At 43.0% G+C, this 22,416-nt stretch overlaps 1 protein-coding gene across 1 annotated transcript in view; it reads right to left on the bottom strand.

Moving 5' to 3' along the window:
- rock1 (Rho-associated, coiled-coil containing protein kinase 1) overlaps positions 1 to 22,416 on the bottom strand; it is a 278,787-nt gene that overhangs the window by 114,309 nt on the left and 142,062 nt on the right. The window contains exons 4-7 of the mRNA XM_067979744.1: positions 9,837 to 9,974; positions 8,372 to 8,547; positions 7,378 to 7,462; positions 600 to 744 (exon numbers count right to left, since the gene is read on the bottom strand). Of these exons, the coding sequence (XP_067835845.1) occupies positions 600 to 744; positions 7,378 to 7,462; positions 8,372 to 8,547; positions 9,837 to 9,974 (544 nt within the window). The remainder of the gene's footprint in view (positions 1 to 599; positions 745 to 7,377; positions 7,463 to 8,371; positions 8,548 to 9,836; positions 9,975 to 22,416) is intronic.

Genomic DNA, 22,416 nt, shown 5'->3' with positions numbered 1-22,416 from the left:
TCGACCCCAGATAGGCTCTGCGTCACCAGCAACGTCCCAAAATTAGGGCTATGATGTCTTAATTCACAAGGAGAAAAAAAAAATCGGTCATAAAATACAATGTGAAAAGTATACAAGAAGTGCCATCCACACACGTTCTCTCACTCTCGAAGCTTCTAGCCAGCAATTATGGGCATAGGAGGAAGTTCGCACAAGAAACACTCAGTATGGATGGAAGTTTTTCTGTGTGCCATAACCATTCAACATTTAAAAAAGGAAAATGCTTAAAATGTTAAATGAATAAAATAATAGAGCTGAGCTTCTTCCTTTTCTCGTGTTAGGGTCAGGCATGGTCTGAATTATTTACAACTTTGTAAAGAAATTCTTTGAGCAGGTGGTTGCGCTGTTAACTCTTAAGTTTAATTGTTGCAGCCACATGGCATCTATAGTCTCCCAGTTCCTAAACTGATTTTTGATGGAGAAAGTTGATTTTTTTCCCTCAAATTCCACACAAAGTATGAAATTATGCACATTGATTTTTAATTTCAAACTGGAATTTGTACAACATAATTAACATTTAAATAGACTAGCATTTATTAATGCACCATTTCATCACTCACCTACAAGCATTTCATACAGGAAGACTCCAACTGACCACCAATCACACTCCCTCCCATAATAGCCATCTCCTCCTTGAGATTTCAGCACCTCAGGGGATATGTAATCAGGAGTCCCCACTGCAGTATCACATCGTACCATCCCTTCCTACAATAGCAAGGAAAATGGATTGTTAGCTCATATTAAGCAAATACACTGCTTAGCATTGAGTTACAAAAAGTTTGATAACATATTATGATCAAGTACAGGATTGAATCTGAAATGATTATTCGGAGAATTTGATAAATAATCTGTGTTCGCTTTTGTTTTGTAGTAGCACTCAGGACTCTTGCCTAAGTCAGAAGATCTTGGATTCAAGCCTAACCCCAGGACTTGAGCACATAATCTAGCCTTACACTTCAATATAGTAAATAAGAGAGTACTGCAATGTCGAAGGTGCCATCTTTTGGATGAGGCCCCATATGTCTGCTCAGATGGATGTAAAAGGTACATTCCCAGTGATCTAGCCAACATTTATCCCTCAACCAATACAACCAAAAAAAAAATTAACTGGTCATTTGTGTGAAAACTGGCTACTGTTTGCCTACATAACAAAAGTGACCACACTTCAAAAGTAATCATTGATTGTGAAGCATTTTTGGACATCCAAAGGATGCGAAAAATATAAACCCAAGTTATTTCTTTCTGTAACAATTAAATTCAATTTGTAAGTCACAGTGATACTATCAAAAGGTTCTGATCATGAATGTGGTAGAACTAAAAGTGAAGCTGAAAAGCAACACTCGTAGTGGATTTCAAACGTCTATTTTTCAAAAGAAGCAACTTGTATGATGAGGTAAGGAAACTACTGAACTTTAATTAAAATATGCTAAGACATAAGTAAGTTATTGAAGTCACAAAATAAGTGTTCACTAACAGTCGCCACTATAAAATACTTGTGTCTAAACTTCATTTCCACTGCAGCTAGGGAGGGAAGGGCAATTGGTAAAAGCAATGTAGACAGCATCATGTAGCAGTGGGATGCCAATTTAATCCCCCAATTATATCATGTCATTAAAGTATCACAGTGATGGAAGGTTTTTTTTTACAGGCAGTGAAAACTCCAGGGTCAACTTCAGGCTGCTACCACTTATGGAAAGAGATCAGTTCAGAATGGTAATCCAGAGAACTGGTAAACCATTGTACACCCTCTTGGTCACAGCTGGTGTGTAGGTTGGGAAGAAATATACAAGGAGTATTACCCTAAAAATGCACATAGAGGAATCCAAATGGGCCTTGGTGTGGTACCATAATTAAATGAATGGAATTGACCATGAGTGGCAAAGTCAACAGGCCACCTTTACATGTAGTTTAAATGTCATCAAACCTTGACCTATGTGAAATTTTATGATTAACTAATGCTAATTGTTAAAATTTAAAATCATTGGCATAACAAAGAAAAAATGAAACAAATGGAAGACCTAACATGCACAGCAATGTAATGTTATAGCTATGTGTCATGATTCAGTGGGCACTGTTGTTTATGCTTCTGATGTGGAGATATTTTAGAGGCTATGTTAATAAGTGAGTCTTCTAAAAAGTGCCGCAAAATAGTTGGGAAAGATTAAGGATCAGGTCAAAGTCAATGGGGTTTCTTGCTCACTTCTGGTGTCAGTGAACATGGATCAAAAGCACCAGAGGGCATCAATCAAGAGCTTAGGTGCTCTGGTCACAACTGGAATTTGTGACAAGATTTATAACCTCATGAAATTTTGAAGAGTCCAATGTCTTCTGCATAGGCATACTAGGCGAAGTACAACTCGGTTCAGCCAACATAGCCTTCCTCAGTTGTTTCTAGAAACATTCACTGCTAAAACTTGATTCACCACCTGGCTTTGGAGTGGAGGAGAACTTCTGTGCCAGATTGGAACCCAAGGTCTCTATGGACCTGCTGTACTCATAGGAACAGCTGGACAAAAAAGACCAAGGTCCATCTAGTTCACATTCTACCATCCCGGTAGTCGCATGATACAACAATAATGGGGCTTACAGCCAGGAGAGCCTTCAATTGAACCAAGCCCTTGTGCTAAATTTCAAGAAGTCTTCACACTTAATAAAGTTGTGTTACAATAAAAGTAAGTAAAATGAGTGTTACAAATTAGGGGCTGCTGTAGATACCTTTTCAGGTTCAGTGGCATCAGTCACTCCTGTAAGTGGATCTCATGCCTCTTACATGCCAGAGCTGACTCACGCTGCCCAATATCTATGTAAACTATAGCATATCCCAGATCATAACAAGGGTACCCCTCCTTTGTGAGCCGAAATGGATTTTTGTGTCTTTCGCACATGCCCCTACGTGAGTTTGTTTGTTTCAAAGGACTGAGTTACCACCTGGTAAGATGGGGCCAGATACAAATCATTAAGCCACTTAATTTCACAACAAGTGGACATGCAGAGCAAGAGTACGATTGAATTAAATGAACCAATCGGTACAATTTGTATTTTCTTTTATTCGTTCACGGGATATGGGCTTCGCTGGCAAGGCCAGCATTTATTGCCCATCCCTAATTGCCCTCGAGAAGGTGGTGGTGAGCCGCCTTCTTGAACCGCTGCAGTCCGTGTGCTGACGGTTCTCCCACAGTGCTGTTAGGAAGGGAGTTCCAGGATTTTGACCCAGCGACAATGAAGGAACGGCGATATATTTCCAAGTCGCGATGGTGTGTGACTTGGAGGGGAACGTGCAGGTGGTGTTGTTCCCATGTGCCTGCTGCTCTTGTCCTTCTAGATAGTAGAGGTCGCGGGTTTGGGAGGTGCTGTCGAAGAAGCCTTGGCGAGTTGCTGCAGTGCATCCTGTGGATGGTACACACTGCAGCCACAGTGCGCCGGTGGTGAAGGGAGTGAATGTTTAGGGTGGTGGATAGGGTGCCAATCACGCGGGCTGCTTTATCTTGGATGGTGTCGAGCTTCTTCAGTGTTGCTGGAGCTGCACTCATCCAGGCAAGTGGAGAGTATTCCATCACACTCCTGACTTGTGCCTTGTAGATGGTGGAAAGGCTTTGGGGAGTCAGGAGGTGAGTCACTCGCCGCAGAATACCCAGCCTCTGACCTGCTCTCGTAGCCACAGTATTTATATGGCTGGTCCAGTTAAGTTTCTGGTCAATGGTGACCCCCAGGATGTTGATGGTGGGGGATTCGGCGATGGTAATGCCGTTGAATGTCAAGGGGAGGTGGTTAGACTCTCTCTTGTTGGAGATGGTCATTGCCTGGCACTTATCTGGCGCGAATGTTACTTGCCACTTATGAGCCCAAACCTGGATGTTGTCCAGGTCTTGCTGCACGCGGGCTCGGACTGCTTCATTATTTGAGGGGTTGCGAATGGAACTGAACACTGTGCAGTCATCAGCGAACATCCCCATTTCTGACCTTATGATGGAGGGAAGGTCATTGATGAAGCAGCTGAAGATGGCTGGGCCAAGGACACCGTCCTGAGGAACTCCTGCAGCAATGTCCTGGGGCTGAGATGATTGGCCTCCAACAACCACTACCATCTTCCTTTGTGCTCGGTATGACTCCAGCCACTGGAGAGTTTTCCCCCTGATTCCCATTGACTTCAATTTTACTCGGGCTCCTTGGTGCCACACTCAGTCAAATGCTGCCTTGATGTCAAGGGCAGTCACTCTCACCTCACCTCTGGAATTCAGCTCTTTTGTCCATGTTTGGACCAAGGCTGTAATGAGGTCTGGAGCCGAGTGGTCCTGGCGGAACCCAAACTGAGCATCGGTGAGCAGGTTATTGGTGAGTAAGTGCCGCTTGATAGCACTGTCGACGACACCTTCCATCACTTTGCTGATGATTGAGAGTAGACTGATGGGGCGGTAATTGGCCGGATTGGATTTGTCCTGCTTTTTGTGGACAGGACATACCTGGGCAATTTTCCACATTGTCGGGTAGATGCCAGTGTTGTAGCTGTACTGGAACAGCTTGGCTAGAGGCGCAGCTAGTTCTGGAGCACAAGCCTTCAGCACTACAGCTGGGATGTTGTCGGGGCCCATAGCCTTTGCTGTATCCAGTGCACTCAGCCGTTTCTTGATATCACGTGGAGTGAATCAAATTGGCCGAAGACTGGCTTCCGTGATGGTGGGGATATCGGCGGAGGCTGAGATGGATCATCCACTCGGCACTTCTGGCTGAAGGTGGTTGCAAACGCTTCAGCCTTGTCTTTTGCACTCACGTGCTAGACTCCGCCATCATTGAGGATGGGGATGTTTGCAGAGCCTCCTCCTCCAGTTAGTTGTTTAATTGTCCACCACCATTCACGACTGGATGTGGCAGGACTGCAGAGCTTTGATCTGATCCGTTGGTTGTGGAATCGCTTAGCTATGTCTATAGCATGTTGCTTCCGCTGTTTAGCATGCATGTAAGTCCTGAGTTGTAGCTTCACCAGGTTGGCACCTCATTTTTAGGTATGCCTGGTGCTGCTCCTGGCTTGCTCTTCCACACTCCTCATTGAACCAGGGTTGATCCCCTGGCTTGTTGGTAATGGTAGAGTGAGGAATATGCCGGGCCATGAGGTTACAGATTGTGCTGGAATACAATTCTGCTGCTGCTGATGGCCCACAGCGCCTCATGGATGCCCAGTTTTGAGCTGCCAGATCCATTCTGAATCTATCCCATTTAGCACGGTGGTAGTGCCACACAACATGTTGGATGGTGTCCTCAGTGCAAAGACGGGACTTCATCTCCACGAGGACTGTGCGGTGGTCACTCCTACCAATACTGTCAAGGACAGATGCATTTGCGACAGGTAGATTGGTGAGGACGAGGTCAAGTAAGTTTTTCCCTCGTGTTGGTTCGCTCACTACCTGCCGCAGGCCCAGTCTAGCAGCTATGTCCTTCAGGACTCGGCCAGCTTGGTCAGTAGTGGTGCTACTGAGCCACTCTTGGTGATGGACATTGAAGTCCCCCACCCAGAGTACATTTTGTGCCCTTGCTACCCTCAGTGCTTCCTCCAAGTGGTGCTCAACGTGGAGGAGGACTGATTCATCAGCTGAGGGAGGACGGTAGGTGGTAATCAGCAGGAGGTTTCCTTGCCCATGTTTGACCTGATGCCATGAGATTTCATGGGGTCCAGAGTCAATGTTGAGGACTCCCAGGGCCACTCCCTCCTGACTGTATATCACTGTACCGCCACCTCTGGTGGGTCTGTCCTGCTGGTGGGACAGGACATACCCAGGGATGGTGATGGAAGAGTCTGGGACGTTGGCTGAAAGATATGATTCTGTAAGTATAGCTATGTCAGGCTGTTGCTTGACTAGTCTGTGGGACAGCTCTCCCAATTTTGGTACAAGTCCCCAGATGTTAGTAAGGAGGACTTTGCAGTGTCGACTGGGCTTGGTGTTTTGCCGTTGTCGTGTCCGGTGCCTAGTGGTCCGATGCCTGGTGGTCCGTCCGGTTGTATTCACATAATAATACAAAAATAATGAAGATACTACATTTCCTCACATTAGCGGGTTACCTTGTTTGATTTAAAATAACTCCCAAGTACCATCCTGCATTCTCCTTATGAGTCTGGCAAAAGTTTGCCCTTGACGCTTTCTTCTTAAAAATCTGACTTTTTTTTTGTCTCCCTGCATTCACAACCGAGCATCCGGGACCAGGGATCATCTAACACAATGGTTATGCTGTGTTTATCGATTACTGAGAGAAGCTAATGAATTGCTAATTATTTACAGTCTTTAGGGATAATTAACACTTAAACCATGTTTCATCTCAGTACATTTTTTTTTAAAACTTGCATGAATACACTTTACTTTAGAACACAATCCTTCTCTGTAACTCTTCTTTTCAAATCCTTTCTATGGAAAAATGATCAAAAAACTTCCAAAATATCACAATGGGCATGGAGAGAGTCAGAAAGGATCCATGATATTCAATAAAGTTTAAAACTAGTACTGGACATTGATGGAGGCTGTGGAGTTGACTACAACTAAACCAACCAAAACAGATCTTCATTGGGTCAGTAGCAACCAAGATATTCTCAGTAATTTAGCAAGAGAAGAAAACACTGCAAAAAAAATTGTAACAAAGCAATTAAACTAGAAAAACATTACAACAGAATTTTTTTTAAAACACAAGTCAATGGAATGTTAACAAAACCAATAAGACTTATTTAAGTTTTTTCTTGATTTGGAATAGAACGTACAGATCTTGTTGGAAGAATTTGTGAAGAGAAGGGGAAGTACCAGTTGTGTGAACAATATGTAATGGAGTGAGGAAATGTCTCTTAATCAACACATGCATGACATGAAGTTCCAGCTTCCTTCCCTTTACAGTATGACAGAAAATTATATTTGTATATAGAGGATGAACAAATAAAGGATGAAGTATTTGTTGAACAGCGAGACAATAAAAATGCAGATCTCAGCCAGCCATAAACAACTATTACTCATTTTCACATAACATTGAGTGAAATACAAGTCCATATCACGATAGATGTCACAAGAGCACCTGCCAGCTGGAAATTATCACTCAGAATTCGGAATATCTGATCAAAACTCAAGCTGTGTGATGTCAACTGAACCTCTCAAAGCATTACTATTTAGCAATAAATATGTTCTGTATTACACAAAACAAGACAAATGGTTCAGTGTTATGGAATTCAACAGTATGATTAGGAAATAAATCAGTACAACAACAAAATGGGGACGACTCATCAAACTTGAAACACCAGGTTTGGAAAGAATCAAAAATGAAGAGAAATTTTCAAGGGAGAAATATTCAACATGGAGTACTACTACTTACTTTATTCATCTTCATGCAAGTTCCAAAATCTGCTAATTTTAAGTGACCAGCTTTGTCAAGTAACATATTATCTGGCTTCACATCTCTGACAAAAGACAAAAAAAGGTCCTTTTATTATAAAATACTTCTGCAAAATAAAGGGTAGTTTCGATGCTAATGTTCAGCACAGTTCTTAAACATTTAATATATACACACGCGTAACACACACAAAAAACGAACTTGCATTTATACAGCCCTTTCACAACCTCAGGACATCCCAAAGCACTTTACAGCCAATTAAGTACTTTTGAAGTGTTGTCACTGTTGTAATGTAGGAACTGTGGCAGCCAATTTGTGCACAGCAAAGTCCCACAAACAATAATGTGATAATGACTAGCTAATTTGTTGAGTGATGTTGGTTGAGGGATAAATATTGGCCAGAACAACGCGAAGAACTCCCCTGCTCTTCTTCAAAATAGTGCCATGGGATCTTTTATGTCTACCTGAGGGGGGAGACGGGGCCTCTGTTTAATATCTCATCCAAAAGATGGCGCCTCCGACATTGCAGCACTCCCTCCACACTGCACTGAAATATCAGTCTAAATTGTGTGCTCAAGTCCCTGGAGTGAGACTTAAACCCAATACCTTCTGACTCAAAGGCGAGAGTTCTACCACTGAGCCACAGCTGACACTTTAATTACTTTGCAGTTTTTTTTAAAAACTTACAAAATCATGTGACACATCACATGGTGTATGTACTTAGCCAATGATGATGTCATTTAAAAGTAGTTATAACAGCAGAACACAATCTTCTGACTCAGAGGCGAGACTGCTACCACTGAGCCACGACTGACACCTGACACACGTAACACACACACATGGTAACACAAACTTACAGGGTTTATATGAATTTGTGTATATACTTTCAATATTAAAGCTCTAACATTATTGCATCAAACTTGAATTATCAGTTTAATTTGCAACAGTCAGGATTAACTTGAGAATGATTAATTACCTGTGAATGAAGCCCATGGAATGAATTGAATCCAAGGCAAGCACAACTTCTGCTGTGTAAAACCTGGCCCATCTTTCAGGCATGTCATAATTACTCATTAAATTTACAAGATCCCCACCAGGCATGTATTCCATCACCATGTAGAGATAACGGTTATCTTGGAATGCGTAGAACAGCTATTTAAACAGTAATAACAGATTTATCAATTTATAACTGCAAAACTGTCAAAAGTAACATTGCCATTACATACCATGCAAATGAGAATGAACACACAAGTTATGCCATTTTGTTCACAAACTACAAGCATATTTTTTGTTCCTGTGAAAAGTGGGAATAGATGATTTCTCTACTGAAGGCATTAAAAAAAGGGAAAAGGTTCTCCTGTACAGAATGGCAATAACTCCTTGAAGAATATGTGCTCCAGCTTTAACAAAAACAAAAGTTCATAAACTCTTGCCAAAAGGAAATGTACTTTTTTTTTAAAAATCACTTAACTCCAAAGTAAATGTGATCTGGTGAACCATTAACCAGTCTGCAATGGTCAATACAACATTAATTTCTGTACTGTTGCCAGGTTTCAAGAGATTCTCTATTCTGTATCCCTTCTTTACAGCCCACCTCAAACATCTGCTGAAATGTCTGGACTTTTTTGCTGATAAGATTCAAATTATCCAACTGTGTGCACACATAGCTCATTCAAGGTGAGGGGGATAGAAAAATCAAGAACAGCCAACTTTGATTCTTGCTCTCCATAAACATGTACATTAACTAGAATATACAAATCAGATTTCCTAAATGTATTTACAGGATTATAATATAAATGAATTAAAATTAGGAATATATTATGGTAAAAACTATCCAAAGTAGAAAGGTGGTCTGCACGATATCAGATTTAACTTTGTTTTGTTCGGCACTTTCAACTTTGGGGGAGGTTTCTCTTGCCAATTTTCTCTCCTCCCTCCTAAAGACACCGACACCTTTGTGGGTATGGTTCCACAGGCACTAGTCTCCCTCTGATATCTTGCCCACTTGGCTACTATTCATCAGTAAGCCACGACAGTGTCAACAGATTATTCAACCATGGGGGCATCACTGCCAAACCTGCTGCCCTCACCTGATGCCATACCCAATGCCATTCAGCACTAGAAAAGCGTTAGGAGAGAACATGGTGGCAGATTTTTGCTTTCTTAGCCCACGTCCTGACAGCTGTCGCAGCTGAGATTAGATAACTGAGAACAGACCAGGATTGAACCTGGAACCTTCTTTGTCAGTATGGTTCAGTTACTCGCTGGATTATTTGCTAAACATTCAGATTTATGGGTGTAAGTTAATTTTCAACTTGCAAGATAATTTACGATAACTTAGATGTAATGATTTTCAGATTTAACAACTCCACAGTTTATATACAGATTTTCAAAACTACTCAATACAACATACATGATAGCAAAAAATACATTTAAAATACCTGTACAACCCATGGACTATTAGCAAAAGCCATGATGCCCCTCTCTTCCCAGAAGAATGCTGAGTCAGATCGCTTAATCATCTCAAATTTGCTGAGCAGTTTCATTGCAAATACTTTCCTTGTACCTCTGTGTCTCACCTTAAAAAGAAATATTGCAATAGCATGTAACTCAGAAACAGGGAGTTTGAGTCTTAAGTCCTAAGCTAAAATAATGGCATGTTTGACTTCATTTGAACATGTCCACCATACTGTTTTTTATTGCCCTCACATATATTCATTAAAAATTACTGTAATTATTTTTGCTGTAACACTCAGTAGTTAAAATATTTTCATTTCATGAAATACGTTGGAACCGATTCTTTCACTTTCTAACTCTGTTTACAAATATTGAAGAATTTTTAAATAACTTGAGTTGCAAAACATTTAAAAAACAAACTGCAAATGTCAAACTTTGTAGTGGAAATTAGATACTATAGAAACTGTAAAGAATGTTAATATTCTATAACCACTAATTAAAAGTTTTGCATCAAGCTTGTGTCAATCACATATTGGGCTGGATTTTGCTGTGGAAATAACGGTGAGGCTACAGCACTCACTATTATTTATGCGCAAATTGGTCAGCAACTTCCGGCGACCGGACATGCGCAGTTAAACGCAGAAATCCTGAAGTTGCTGAACGAGATACACTGCTCTTCCATAAACCTCGAGAGGACAGCATCGTGCCAGCTAGATCCCCATTCAAAATAAATGGAACAACGTACTGATGCCATACATACGGACTAAACTCGCCAGAAAAAGTTAGGGCTTGTCCATTCTGATGTCAGTAGCCTTTAAAGGCATAGTAAGTCTTAATGACGGCCAAATAACCTCTCTGGCACTGAAAATTAACTTTTGCAAGCGTGGAATCTCATTCCTTCAGATTTTAATTGTTGTTGGACATTTTTTTTAAAATTAAATACATTTTTTTTTTACTTTTTCTTTCTTTTTTTTATTCGTTCACGGGATGTGGGCATCGCTGGCGAGGCCAGCATTTATTGCCCATCCCTAATTGCCCTCGAGAAGGTGGTGGTGAGCCGCCTTCTTGAACCGCTGCAGTCCGTGTGCTGACGGTTCTCCCACAGTGCTGTTAGGAAGGGAGTTGCAGGATTTTGTCCCAGCGACAATGAAGGAACGGCGATATATTTCCAAGTCGGGATGGTGTGTGACTTGGAGGGGAACGTGCAGGTGGTGTTGTTCCCATGTGCCTGCTGCTCTTGTCCTTCTAGATAGTAGAGGTCGCGGGTTTGGGAGGTGCTGTCGAAGAAGCCTTGGCGAGTTGCTGCAGTGCATCCTGTGGATGGTACACACTGCAGCCACAGTGCGCCGGTGGTGAAGGGAGTGAATGTTTAGGGTGGTGGATGGGGTGCCAATCAAGCGGGCTGCTTTATCTTGCATGGTAACGAGCTTCTTGAGTGTTGTTGGAGCTGCACTTATCCAAGCAAGTGGAGAGTATTCCATCACACTCCTGACTTGTGCCTTGTAGATGGTGGAAAGGCTTTGGGGAGTCAGGAGGTGAGTCACTCGCCGCAGAATACCCAGCCTCTGACCCGCTCTTGTAGTCACAGTATTTATGTGGCTGGTCCAGTTAAGTTTCTGGTCAATGGTGACCCCCAGGATGTTGATGGTGGGGGATTCGGCGATGGTAATGCCGTTGAATGTCAAGGGGAGGTGGTTGGACTCTCTCTTGTTGGAGATGGTCATTGCCTGGCACTTATCTGGCGCGAATGTTACTTGCCACTTATGAGCCCAAGCCTGGATGTTGTCCAGGTCTTGCTGCATGCGGGCTCGGACTGCTTCATTATTTGAGGGGTTGCGAATGGAACTGAACACTGTGCAGTCATCAGCGAACATCCCCATTTCTGACCTTATGATGGAGGGAAGGTCATTGATGAAGCAGCTGAAGATGGTTGGGCCTAGAACACTGCCCTGAGGAACTCCTGCAGCAACGTCCTGGGGCTGAGATGATTGGCCTCCAAGAAACACTACCATCTTCCTTTGTACTCGGTATGACTCCAGCCACTGGAGAGTTTTCCCCCTGATTCCCATTGACTTCAATTTTACTAGGGCTCCTTGGTGCCACACTCGGTCAAATGCTGCCTTGATGTCAAGGGCAGACACTCTCACCTCACCTCTGGAATTCAGCTCTTTTCTCCATGTTTGGATCAAGGCTGTAATGAGGTCTGGAGCCGAGTGGTCCTGGCGGAACCCAAACTGAGCATCGGTGAGCAGGTTATTGGTGAGTAAGTGCCGCTTGATAGCACTGTCGACGACACCTTCCATCAGTTTGCTGATGATTGAGAGTAGACTGACGGGGCAGTAATTGGCCGGATTGGATTTGTCCTGCTTTTTGTGGACAGGACATACCTGGGCAATTTTCCACATTGTCGGGTAGATGCCAATGTTGTAGCTGTACTGGAACAGCTTGGCTAGAGGCGCAGCTACAAACTGAGCATCGGAGACAAGTCTTCAGCACTACAGCTGGGATGTTGTTGGGGCCCATAGCCTTTGCTGTATCCAGTGCACTCAGCCATTTCTTGATATCACGTGGAGTGAATCGAATTGGCCGAAGACTGGCTTCTGTGATGGTGGGGATATCGGGAGGAGGCCGAGATGGATCATCCACTCGGCACTTCTGGCTGAAGATGGTTGCAAACGCTTCAGCCTTGTCTTTTGCACTCACGTGCTGGACTCCGCCGTCATTGAGGATGGAGATGTTTGCAGAGCCTCCTCCTCCCGTTAGTTGTTTAATTGTCCACCACCATTCACGACTGGATGTGGCAGGACTGCAGAGCTTTGATCTGATCCGTTGGTTGTGGAATCGCTTAGCTCTGTCTATAGCATGTTGCTTCCGCTGTTTAGCACGTATGTAGTCCTGAGTTGTAGCTTCACCAGGTTGGCACCTCATTTTTAGGTACGCCTGGTGCTGCTCCTGGCATGCTCTTCCACACTCCTCATTGAACCAGGGTTGATCCCCTGGCTTGTTGGTAATGGTAGAGTGAGGAATATGCCGGGCCATGAGGTTACAGATTGTGCTGGAATACAATTCTGCTGCTGCTGATGGCCCACAGCGCCTCATGGATGCCCAGTTTTGAGCTTCTGGATCTGTTCTGAATCTATCCCATTTAGCACGGTGGTAGTGCCACACAACACGTTGGATGGTGTCCTCAGTGCGAAGACAGGACTTCATCTCCATGAGGACTGTGCGGTGGTCACTCCTACCAATACTGTCATGGACAGATGCATTTGCGACAGGTAGATTGGTGAGGATGAGGTCAAGTAAGTTTTTCCCTCGTGTTGGTTCGCTCACCACCTGCCGCAGGCCCAGTCTGGCAGCTATGTCCTTCAAGACTCGGCCAGCTTGGTCAGTAGTGGTGCTACTGAGCCACTCTTGGTGATGGACATTGAAGTCCCCCACCCAGAGTACATTTTGTGCCCTTGCTACCCTCAGTGCTTCCTCCAAGTGGTGCTCAACGTGGAGGAGGACTGATTCATCAGCTAAGGGGGGACGGTAGGTGGTAATCAGCAGGAGGTTTCCTTGCCCATGTTTGACCTGATGCCATGAGATTTCATGTGGTCCAGAGTCAATGATGAGGACTCCCAGGGCCACTCCCTCCTGACTGTATATCACTGTACCGCCACCTCTGGTGGGTCTGTCCTGCCGGTGGGACAGGACATACCCAGGGATGGTGATGGAAGAGTCTGGGACGTTGGCTGAAAGGTGTGATTCTGTGAGTATGGCTATGTCAGGCTGTTGCTTGACTAGTCTGTGGGACAGCTCTCCCAATTTTGGCACAAGTCCCCAGATGTTAGTAAGGAGGACCTTGCAGGATCGACTGGGCTTGGTTTGCCTCTGTCTCTTTTGTTTCTGTCTCTTATCTCTGTCTTAATTCAATCTTTCTTTCCCTTTCTGTAACTGATTTGACATTGAATTTACTATTCTAACTTACACTTGCTGGTTCAGTCTCTACGTGACTTATGCCTCAATCTGAATGGTTAAGGGGATAGACAGTTGCTTGCCCTGTTCACACAGGTCCCAGATGCCCTATAGAGGAGACCGTTCTTTTTGGCTCTTCAATTTAGAGGAAGTTGCCGTGTATAAGAACGTCTATGGGCAAGTTCAAATCTAACAAACGGCAGGCAACGTTCGTTCGCCGCTCACAGCAAAATCTGGCCCATTGAGTCTCTGTTCTACTTCAAATCGTCTTCACTTCTCAAAGATTTCAATGGGGCAAAAGTCAATGATTAAATCAAATACCATAGCATTCAAGAGACAAAATCACGAAGCACTATTTGTTAAGTAAACGAGACTAACAGGCTTCACCACCACTTACCGGCTAGAGGTAGGGAAAGCTATGAATCAGCAACCATTAAAAATCTAACTAAATTGCTCAAAACTATTTTTTCAAGTTTTTTTTTAGGTAGCATGTTGTTTTCTCAACCAGCCCAACATACATATATAAAAAATTATTAGAAAAGTGGAAAGAAATGTAATAACTCATATCAAAATGAATAAATATAAACAAACAGTTGATTGGCATTTAATAGCCTGCCTGCAGGTTGAGTTGTTCAGTTGGACTTTTGTTGCCAACGCTGCCCCACCTTAAAATTGGACTTGTTGCACATGCTCAATTTTCCATGCATGTGCATATCAACCTTATTTTATAGAATCATAGAAAGATTACAAGCACAAAAGGAGGCCATTCGGCCCATCAAGTCAGCGCCGGCTCTATGCCGCCTTATCCCCATAGTCCTGCAATTTTTTTCCTTTCAAGTACTTATCCAGTTCCCTTTTGAAAGCCACGATTGAATCTGCCTCCACCACACACTCTTGCAGTACATCCCAGATCATAACCACTCGCTGCGTAAAAAAGATTTTCCTCATCTCACCTTTGGTTCTTTTGCCAATCACCTTAAATTTATGTCCTCTGGTACTTGACCCTTCCGCTAATGGGTACAGTTTCTCTATATCTATTCTGTCTAGACCCTTCATGATTTTAAATACCTCTATCAAATCTCCTCTCAACCTTCTGTTCCAAGGAGAACAACCCCAGCTTCGCCAGTCGATCCACATAAGTAAAGTCCCTTGTCCCTGGCATCATTCTCATAAATCTCTTCTGCACCCTCACTAAGGCCTTCACACATCTTTCCTACAGTGCAGTGCCCAGAACGGGGGACAATACTCCAGTTGTGGTTGAACCAGTGTTTTATTAAAGGTTCATCATGACTTCCTTGCTTTTGTACTCTATTTTCTTGCCATATAATACCTGCTGTCATTTTTTATTTATCACTTAAAGAGCATTTTGTTTCCTCAGAGTTCTCTTGATTCTTTTTGTCTTCCAGAGGATTTTTTCCCCTCAAATTGGGCTGTTCAGATTTATATAAATAGATATGAATGTACGTTTTCAAGTCATTAGTGAACTGAAAAACACGCAACTAATCTGTGCTTCTCTCAAGTTCCAGTGGCTTTAATTTTAAAATTCTGTACCCTAATCCTTGAGCCCCCCTGCCCTCTACCAGCCACCACCCCACACCCATTATGTTCTTCTCCAAATGGGACCACAGTAAACATTACAACCAAGTTCCAGATCCCAGACTGAACAATATATAAATGACATAAAGCCCCATTGGTTCCAGTCCTGCCATCTGGGCAGGACTGGAACCAATGTCCTAGGGGGAGTGTTTGCTAGTGCTGTTGGGGAGGGTTTAAACTAATGTGGCAGGGGGATGGGAACCGATGCAGGAAGTCAGTGGGAAATAAAGTGGTGACAGAAACAAAAGGCAGTAAGGGAGAGTGTACAGAACATGACCGGACAGATGGTCTGAGAAAGCAGGGCAAAGACCAAGGGAAGACTAGATTAAACTGCATTTATTTCAATGCAAGAAGTCTGATGGGCAAGGCAGATGAACTCAGGGCATGGATGGGTACATGGGACTGGGATGTTATAGCTATTACTGAAACATGGCTAAGGGAGGGGCAGGACTGGCAGCTCAATGTTCCAGGGTACAGATGCTATAGGAAAGATAGAGCAGGAGGTAAGAGAGGAGGGGGAGTTGCGTTCTTGATTAGGGAGAACATCACGGCAGTAGTGAGAGGGGATATATCCGAGGGTTCGCCCACTGAGTCCATATGGGTAGAACTGAAAAATAAGAAGGGAGAGATCACTTTGATAGGATTGTACTACAGACCCCCAAATAGTCAACGGGAAATTGAGGAGCAAATATGTAAGGAGATTACAGACAGCTGCAAGAAAAATAGGGTGGTAATAGTAGGGGACTTTAACTTTCCCAACATTGACTGGGACAGCCATAGCATTAGGGGCTTGGATGGAGAGAAATTTGTTGAGTGTATTCAGGAGGAATTTCTCATTCAGTATGTGGATGGCCCGACTAGAGAGGGGGCAAAACTTGACCTCCTCTTGGGAAATAAGGAAGGGCAGGTGACAGAAGTGTTAGTGAGGGATCACTTTGGGACCAGTGATCATAATTCCATTAGTTTTAAGATAGCTATGGAGAAGGATAGGTCTGGCCCAAAAGTTAAAATTCTAAATTGGGGAAAGGCCAATTTTGATGGTATTAGACAGGAACTTTCAGAAGTTGATTGGGAGAGTCTGTTGGCAGGCAAAGGGACGTCTGGTAAGTGGGAGGCTTTCAAAAGTGTGTTAACCAGGGTTCAGTGTAAGCACATTCCTTATAAAGTGAAGGGCAAGGCTGGTAGAAGTAGGGAACCTTGGATGACTCGGGAGATTGAGGCACTAGTCAAAAATAAGAAGGAGGCATATGACATGCATAGGCAGCTGGGATCAAGTGGATCCCTTGAAGAGTATAGAGATTGCCGGAGTAGAGTTAAGAGAGAAATCAGGAGGGCAAAAAGGGGATATGAGATTGCTTTGGCAGATCAGGCAAAGGTGAATCCAAAGAGCTTCTACAAATACATAAAGGGCAAAAGGGTAACTAGGGAGAGAGTAGGGCCTCTTAAGGATCAACAAGGTCATCTATGTGCGGAACCACAAGAGATGGGTGAGATCCTGAATGAATATTTCACATCGGTATTTACGGTTGAGAAAGGCATGGATGTTAGGGAACTTGGGGAAATAAATAGTGATGTCTTGAGGAGTGTACATATTACAGAGAGGGAGGTGCTGGAAGTCTTAACGCGCATCAAGGTAGATAAATCTCCGGGACCTGATGAAATGTATCCCAGGACGTTATGGGAGGTTAGGGAGGAAATTGCGGGTCCCCTAGCAGAGATATTTGAATCATCCACCGCTACAGGTGAGGTGCCTGAAGATTGGAGGGTAGCAAATGTTGTGCCTTTGTTTAAGAAGGGCGGCAGGGAAAAGCCTGGGAACTACAGACCAGTGAGCCTGACATCTGTAGTGGGTAAGTTGTTAGAGGGTATTCTGAGGGACAGAATCTACAGGCATTTGGAGAGGCAGGGACTAATTAGGAACAGTCAGCATGGTTTTGTGAGAGGAAAATCATGTCTCACGAATTTGATTGAGTTTTTGAAGGGGTAACCAAGAAGATAGATGAGGGCTGTGCAGTAGACGTGGTCTACATGGACTTCAGCAAAGCATTTGACAAGGTACCGCATGGTAGGTTGTTACATAAGGTTAAATCTCATGGGATCCAAGGTGAGGTAGCCAATTGGATACAAAATTGGCTTGACGACAGAAGACAGAGGGTGGTTGTCGAGGGTTGTTTTTCAAACTGGATGCCTGTGTCCAGCGGTGTGCCTCAGGGATCGGTGCTGGGTCCGCTGTTATTTGTTATTTATATTAATGATTTGGATGAGAATTTAGGAGGCATGGTTAGTAAGTTTGCAGATGACACCAAGATTGGTGGCATTGTGGACAGTGAAGAAGGTTATCTAGGATTGCAACGGGATCTTGATAAATTGGGCCAGTGGGCCGATGAATGGCAGATGGAGTTTAATTTAGATAAATGTGAGGTGATGCATTTTGGTAGATCGAATCGGGCCAGGACCTACTCCGTTAATGGTAGGGCGTTGGGGAGAGTTATAGAACAAAGAGATCTAGGAGTACAGATTCATAGCTCCTTGAAAGTGGAGTCACAGGTGGATAGGGTGGTGAAGAAGGCATTCAGCATGCTTGGTTTCATTGGTCAGAACATTGAATGCAGGAGTTGGGATGTCTTGTTGAAGTTGTACAGGGCATTGGTGAGGCCACACTTGGAGTACTGTGTACAGTTCTGGTCACCCTATTATAGAAAGGATATTATTAAACTAGAAAGAGTGCAGAAAAGATTTACTAGGATGCTACCGGGACTTGATGGTTTGACTTACAGGGAGAGGTTAGACAGACTGGGACTTTATTTCCTGGAGAGTAGGAGGTTAAGGGGTGATCTTATAGAAGTCTATAAAATAATGAGGGGCATAGATAAGGTCGATAGTCAAAATCTTTTCCCAAAGGTAGGGGAGTCTATAACGAGGGGGCACAGATTTAAGGTGAGAGGGGAGAGATACAAAAGGATCCAGAGGGGCAATTTTTTCACTCAAAGGGTGGTGAGTGTCTGGAACGAGCTGCCAGAGGCAGTAGTAGAGGCGGGTACAATTTTGTCTTTTAAAAAGCATTTGGACAGTTACATGGGGAAGATGGGTATCGAGGGATATGGGCCAAGTGCAGGCAATTGGGACTAGCTTAGTGGTATAAACTGGGCGACATGGACATGTTGGGCCGAAGGGCCTGTTTCCATGTTGTAACTTCTATGATTCTATGACTCCAGTCCTTCGATGTTGGCCCAATCCCAGTCTACAACCCTATTAATATAATAATCTCTTTTTATCTTTGATCTGTTACCATATTGACTCTCTGAACCTTTTTTTTCATTGACATCAGTCCTCTCTACAGCATAAATGAATCCATCCTTCACCAGTACTTCCCCATCTCCTGCTTTTTTAACTATTCTGTCCCTTCTAAAAATAGTGGCTAATGGCGCTCGCCATTATTTGTGTGTAATTGGTACAGCAATTTCAGGCGAGGAGCAGATGCGCGGTTAAATGTCAATATCCAAAAGTTGCTGTGCGAGTTGTGTCAATCTGCCGTTAGCTTCGCAAAAACAGCATTTCGCTGTCTGTCTCACCATTGAAATGCATTGAATGTCGTGAAGTTACTGTAATTGCGTGGTAGAAACGAACTAAACACGTCGTAGAAAGTTAAGTCTTGCCATTTCTAGCATGAGTAACCTTTTAATGACGTGATAATTATTAATTACTGTCAATCAACCTCTCTAGCACTGAAAATTAACTATTACAAGTGTGGAGCCTCATTCTTTCAGGTATTAAGTGTTGTTGGAGATTTTAAAAACGTCAAACTTTAAACATTTTACTTTTCCTGTGTCTCTTTTTTTCACTCTCTTAATCCAATCTTTCTTTCCCTCTCTTCATTTCTCTTTCTGTACCTGATTTGACATTGAATTCACCCACTCTAATTTACACATCCTCCTCAGTCCTTCCACTGTTCATATCTTAATCCTTCAATCTGATTGGTTAAGGAGATACACAGTTGCTTGCCCTGTTCACTCAGGTCCCAGATGCCCCGTTTCCCTCGCTGCGCCGTTAGCAGCTTGCACTTTCAGCAACTTAGTGGGCAAAAATGTTTTGAGCTGAAGGGTGCAGGGGCAAGTCTAACTAACGGCAGATGCCCTGCTACAGCAAAATCTAGCCCAATATAACCTATTATGTTTAGTTTCCACTTCTGCCCAGTTTGCAGCCAAGTTTCTGATCTTCCCGTGACATAATTGCTTATAATTTCCCTAATTTATTTCCCACACTCTGAGCATTGCAATACATACACTTTTTTTTGCTGGTATTTAATGCTACTCAGCACATCCAACACCAATGGATAGATTAGCTCTTTTTCCCTCTCAATTATGTCATGCATCCCCTACAGCCAAAAGGGAAAATGACCTGCTCCCAGGCCTGAGTCATGGTCAGCCATTAGGAAGTGTGCACCAGCAGTCCAGTAATTACCTTCTCTCTACCTTTTGAAACTTAAGGAGGAACCAAGTGAGTTTGTGCCTCCTCAAAGCATTGCAGCTGAGGTCAGAAAGTGGGGGAAAGGCTGGGAGAAAAGAGGAAGTAAATTGACCTTGTGCCCCTACACTCCATGCACTGGTATTCAAACACATAATACCACTATTTAAATATTCAATGATATTTCTTCAAAACATTTAAATAAAGCATTGTAGTGCTGGAACATGCTGGAGTTCAATATGATGTGCCATGAGTGTTAGGACATAAATTAATTTTCACAAATTCTTATTTGGTAACTTTCTGATCTTAATTGTACAACAGGAATGGACAAAAACAATCTGAAAGCCGCAAGGGTGGGGTGGTTTCAAATCAGCTGAGATGACAATATAAAGTTTAGCTCATCAAAACATATCACTTTTTTTTTTAAAAAGGCCCTATACCCAATTCAATGAACAACATCCACATGCACTAGCTGTATGCCTCCGATGTGTGAACTAAATACAATGCATTCAAAGAAATACTGATGCTGACAAGGATTACTGCATCCTTATTGCATTCACAGGAAGATGAAATAAAGCACAGTGAATTACCTGAACCACTGCCCAGATACCGAAAGCACTGTAAGACAACTGATAAATTACATAGGAATAGGAGTAGGCCATTCAGCCCCTCGAGCCTGTTCCGCCATTCAATTAGAATATGACTGATCAGTATCTTAACTCCATCTACCCACCTTGGTTCTGTAACCCTTAATACCCTTGCCTAACAAAAATCTATTAATCTCTCAGTTTTGACATTTTAAATTGACCTAGCCTCAACAGCTTTTTGTGGGGAGAGTGTTCCAGATTTCCACTACCCCTTGTGTGAAGTGCTTTCTGATATCACCCTTGAACAGCCTAGCTCTAATTTTAAAGTTATACCCCCTTGTTCTGGACTCTCCCATCAGAGGAAATAGTTTCTCTCTATCTACCCTATCAAATCCTTTAATCATCTTAAACACCTCAATTAGTTCACCCCTTAATCTTCTACATTCAAGGGAATACAAGCCTCGTCTATGCAACATGTCCTCATAATACAACCCTTTTAGCCCTGGTATTATTCTGGTGAATCTGCGTGGCACCCCCTCCAAGGCCAATATATCCTTCCTAAGGTGCCGTGCTTAGAACTGAATGCAATACTCCAGATGGTATCTAACCAGAGCTCTGTATAGCTATAACATAACTTCCACCCATTTGTATTCCAGCCCTCTTGAGATAAAGGCCCACATTCCATTAGCCTTTTTAATTATTTTTTGTACCTGTCCACTAGCTTTTCAGTGATTTCCGTACTTGGATCCCTAAATCTCTCTGCTCATCCACAGTTCCTAGCTTCTCGCCATTTAGAAAATACACTGATCTATCTTTCTAATTCCAAAGTAGATGACCTCACACTTTCCCACAGTGAACTCCATCTGCCAGTTTTGCCCAACCATAATCAAAATTACGTAAAACATTCACAGTTATGGACGTGAAAGGCTATTCAGCCCATCTAAGCTTATCCACCCAGAAAGAACCTAGTCTCCTATCGCAGCATCCAACTGTTTCTCAAATCATTCCAGAATTTTCACCTTCACTACTCTATCTGGGCGACTTTTCTATATAGTGATCACTCTTTATGTGAAGAAGAATGTTCTGCTATTAGTCCTAAATTTGTTGTTTGCTAGTTTGAACCTGTATTCCCTTGTCCTACTGTCACAATTTAGTTTAAAGTAATTTTCTGGATTTAGCATTTCCATTTTGTTTTTATTCTTATATACCTCTAAGATCACCTCACGCAAATACCTCCTTTCAAGGTTGAAGCGCCCAAATTTATCCAGTTGTTTCTCATAATTCAGACCTTTGACACTAGGGATGGTGGTAAATGTTTGTTAAGTAAATATACACGTGAAGTACTATTGTGGGTAAGGCAGTTTCTACTAAAATTAGTCATGCGGCTAAACCATGTCGCTGCAGCCACGCCTGCGGCTAGTCAGGGATTTCTACTGGACAACTCTGGGATAAACAAAGGGAACGCAGTAGGTGTAGTAGTATGGATTTTCATAAAGGCGTTAAGGTGTCTCAGGAGTCTTGCACCATACACCTTAATTTTTCAACAAGAACAAATGTAGCAACATGGATAAAAAAGTTGGCTTACTTAGAGTAAATGGATGTTGCTTGGATTGGAAAAGGGTCGGAAGTGGTATACGCCACGGGGTCAATGCAGGCTCCACTTCTGTTTCCGGAAAATATAAATGATTTGGACTTGGGCATATGTAGCGCAATCTCAAAATTTGCTGAAACAAGAGTAGGGGTTTGGCAAACAACAAGGAGAACTGTAAAAGACCTCAGTTAAACAGACAGGGAGCAGATGCAATTTAACGAATAAGTTTGAGGTTATACATTTTGGGACCAAAAAAAAAAATCAGTAATGGGAATATATACCAACTGAAAGACAAGGATGGTTGTGGATGAACAGAAAGCCCTGGATGCTCAAATACATAATTCCCTGAAAGTGAGTGCAGGTAGGTAA

This window comes from Heptranchias perlo, chromosome 3 (genome assembly GCF_035084215.1).
Source record: "Heptranchias perlo isolate sHepPer1 chromosome 3, sHepPer1.hap1, whole genome shotgun sequence".
Lineage (NCBI taxonomy): Eukaryota > Metazoa > Chordata > Chondrichthyes > Hexanchiformes > Hexanchidae > Heptranchias > Heptranchias perlo.
Note: the sequence above shows the minus strand (reverse complement) of the source record. Positions and strands in the feature narration are given on the sequence as shown.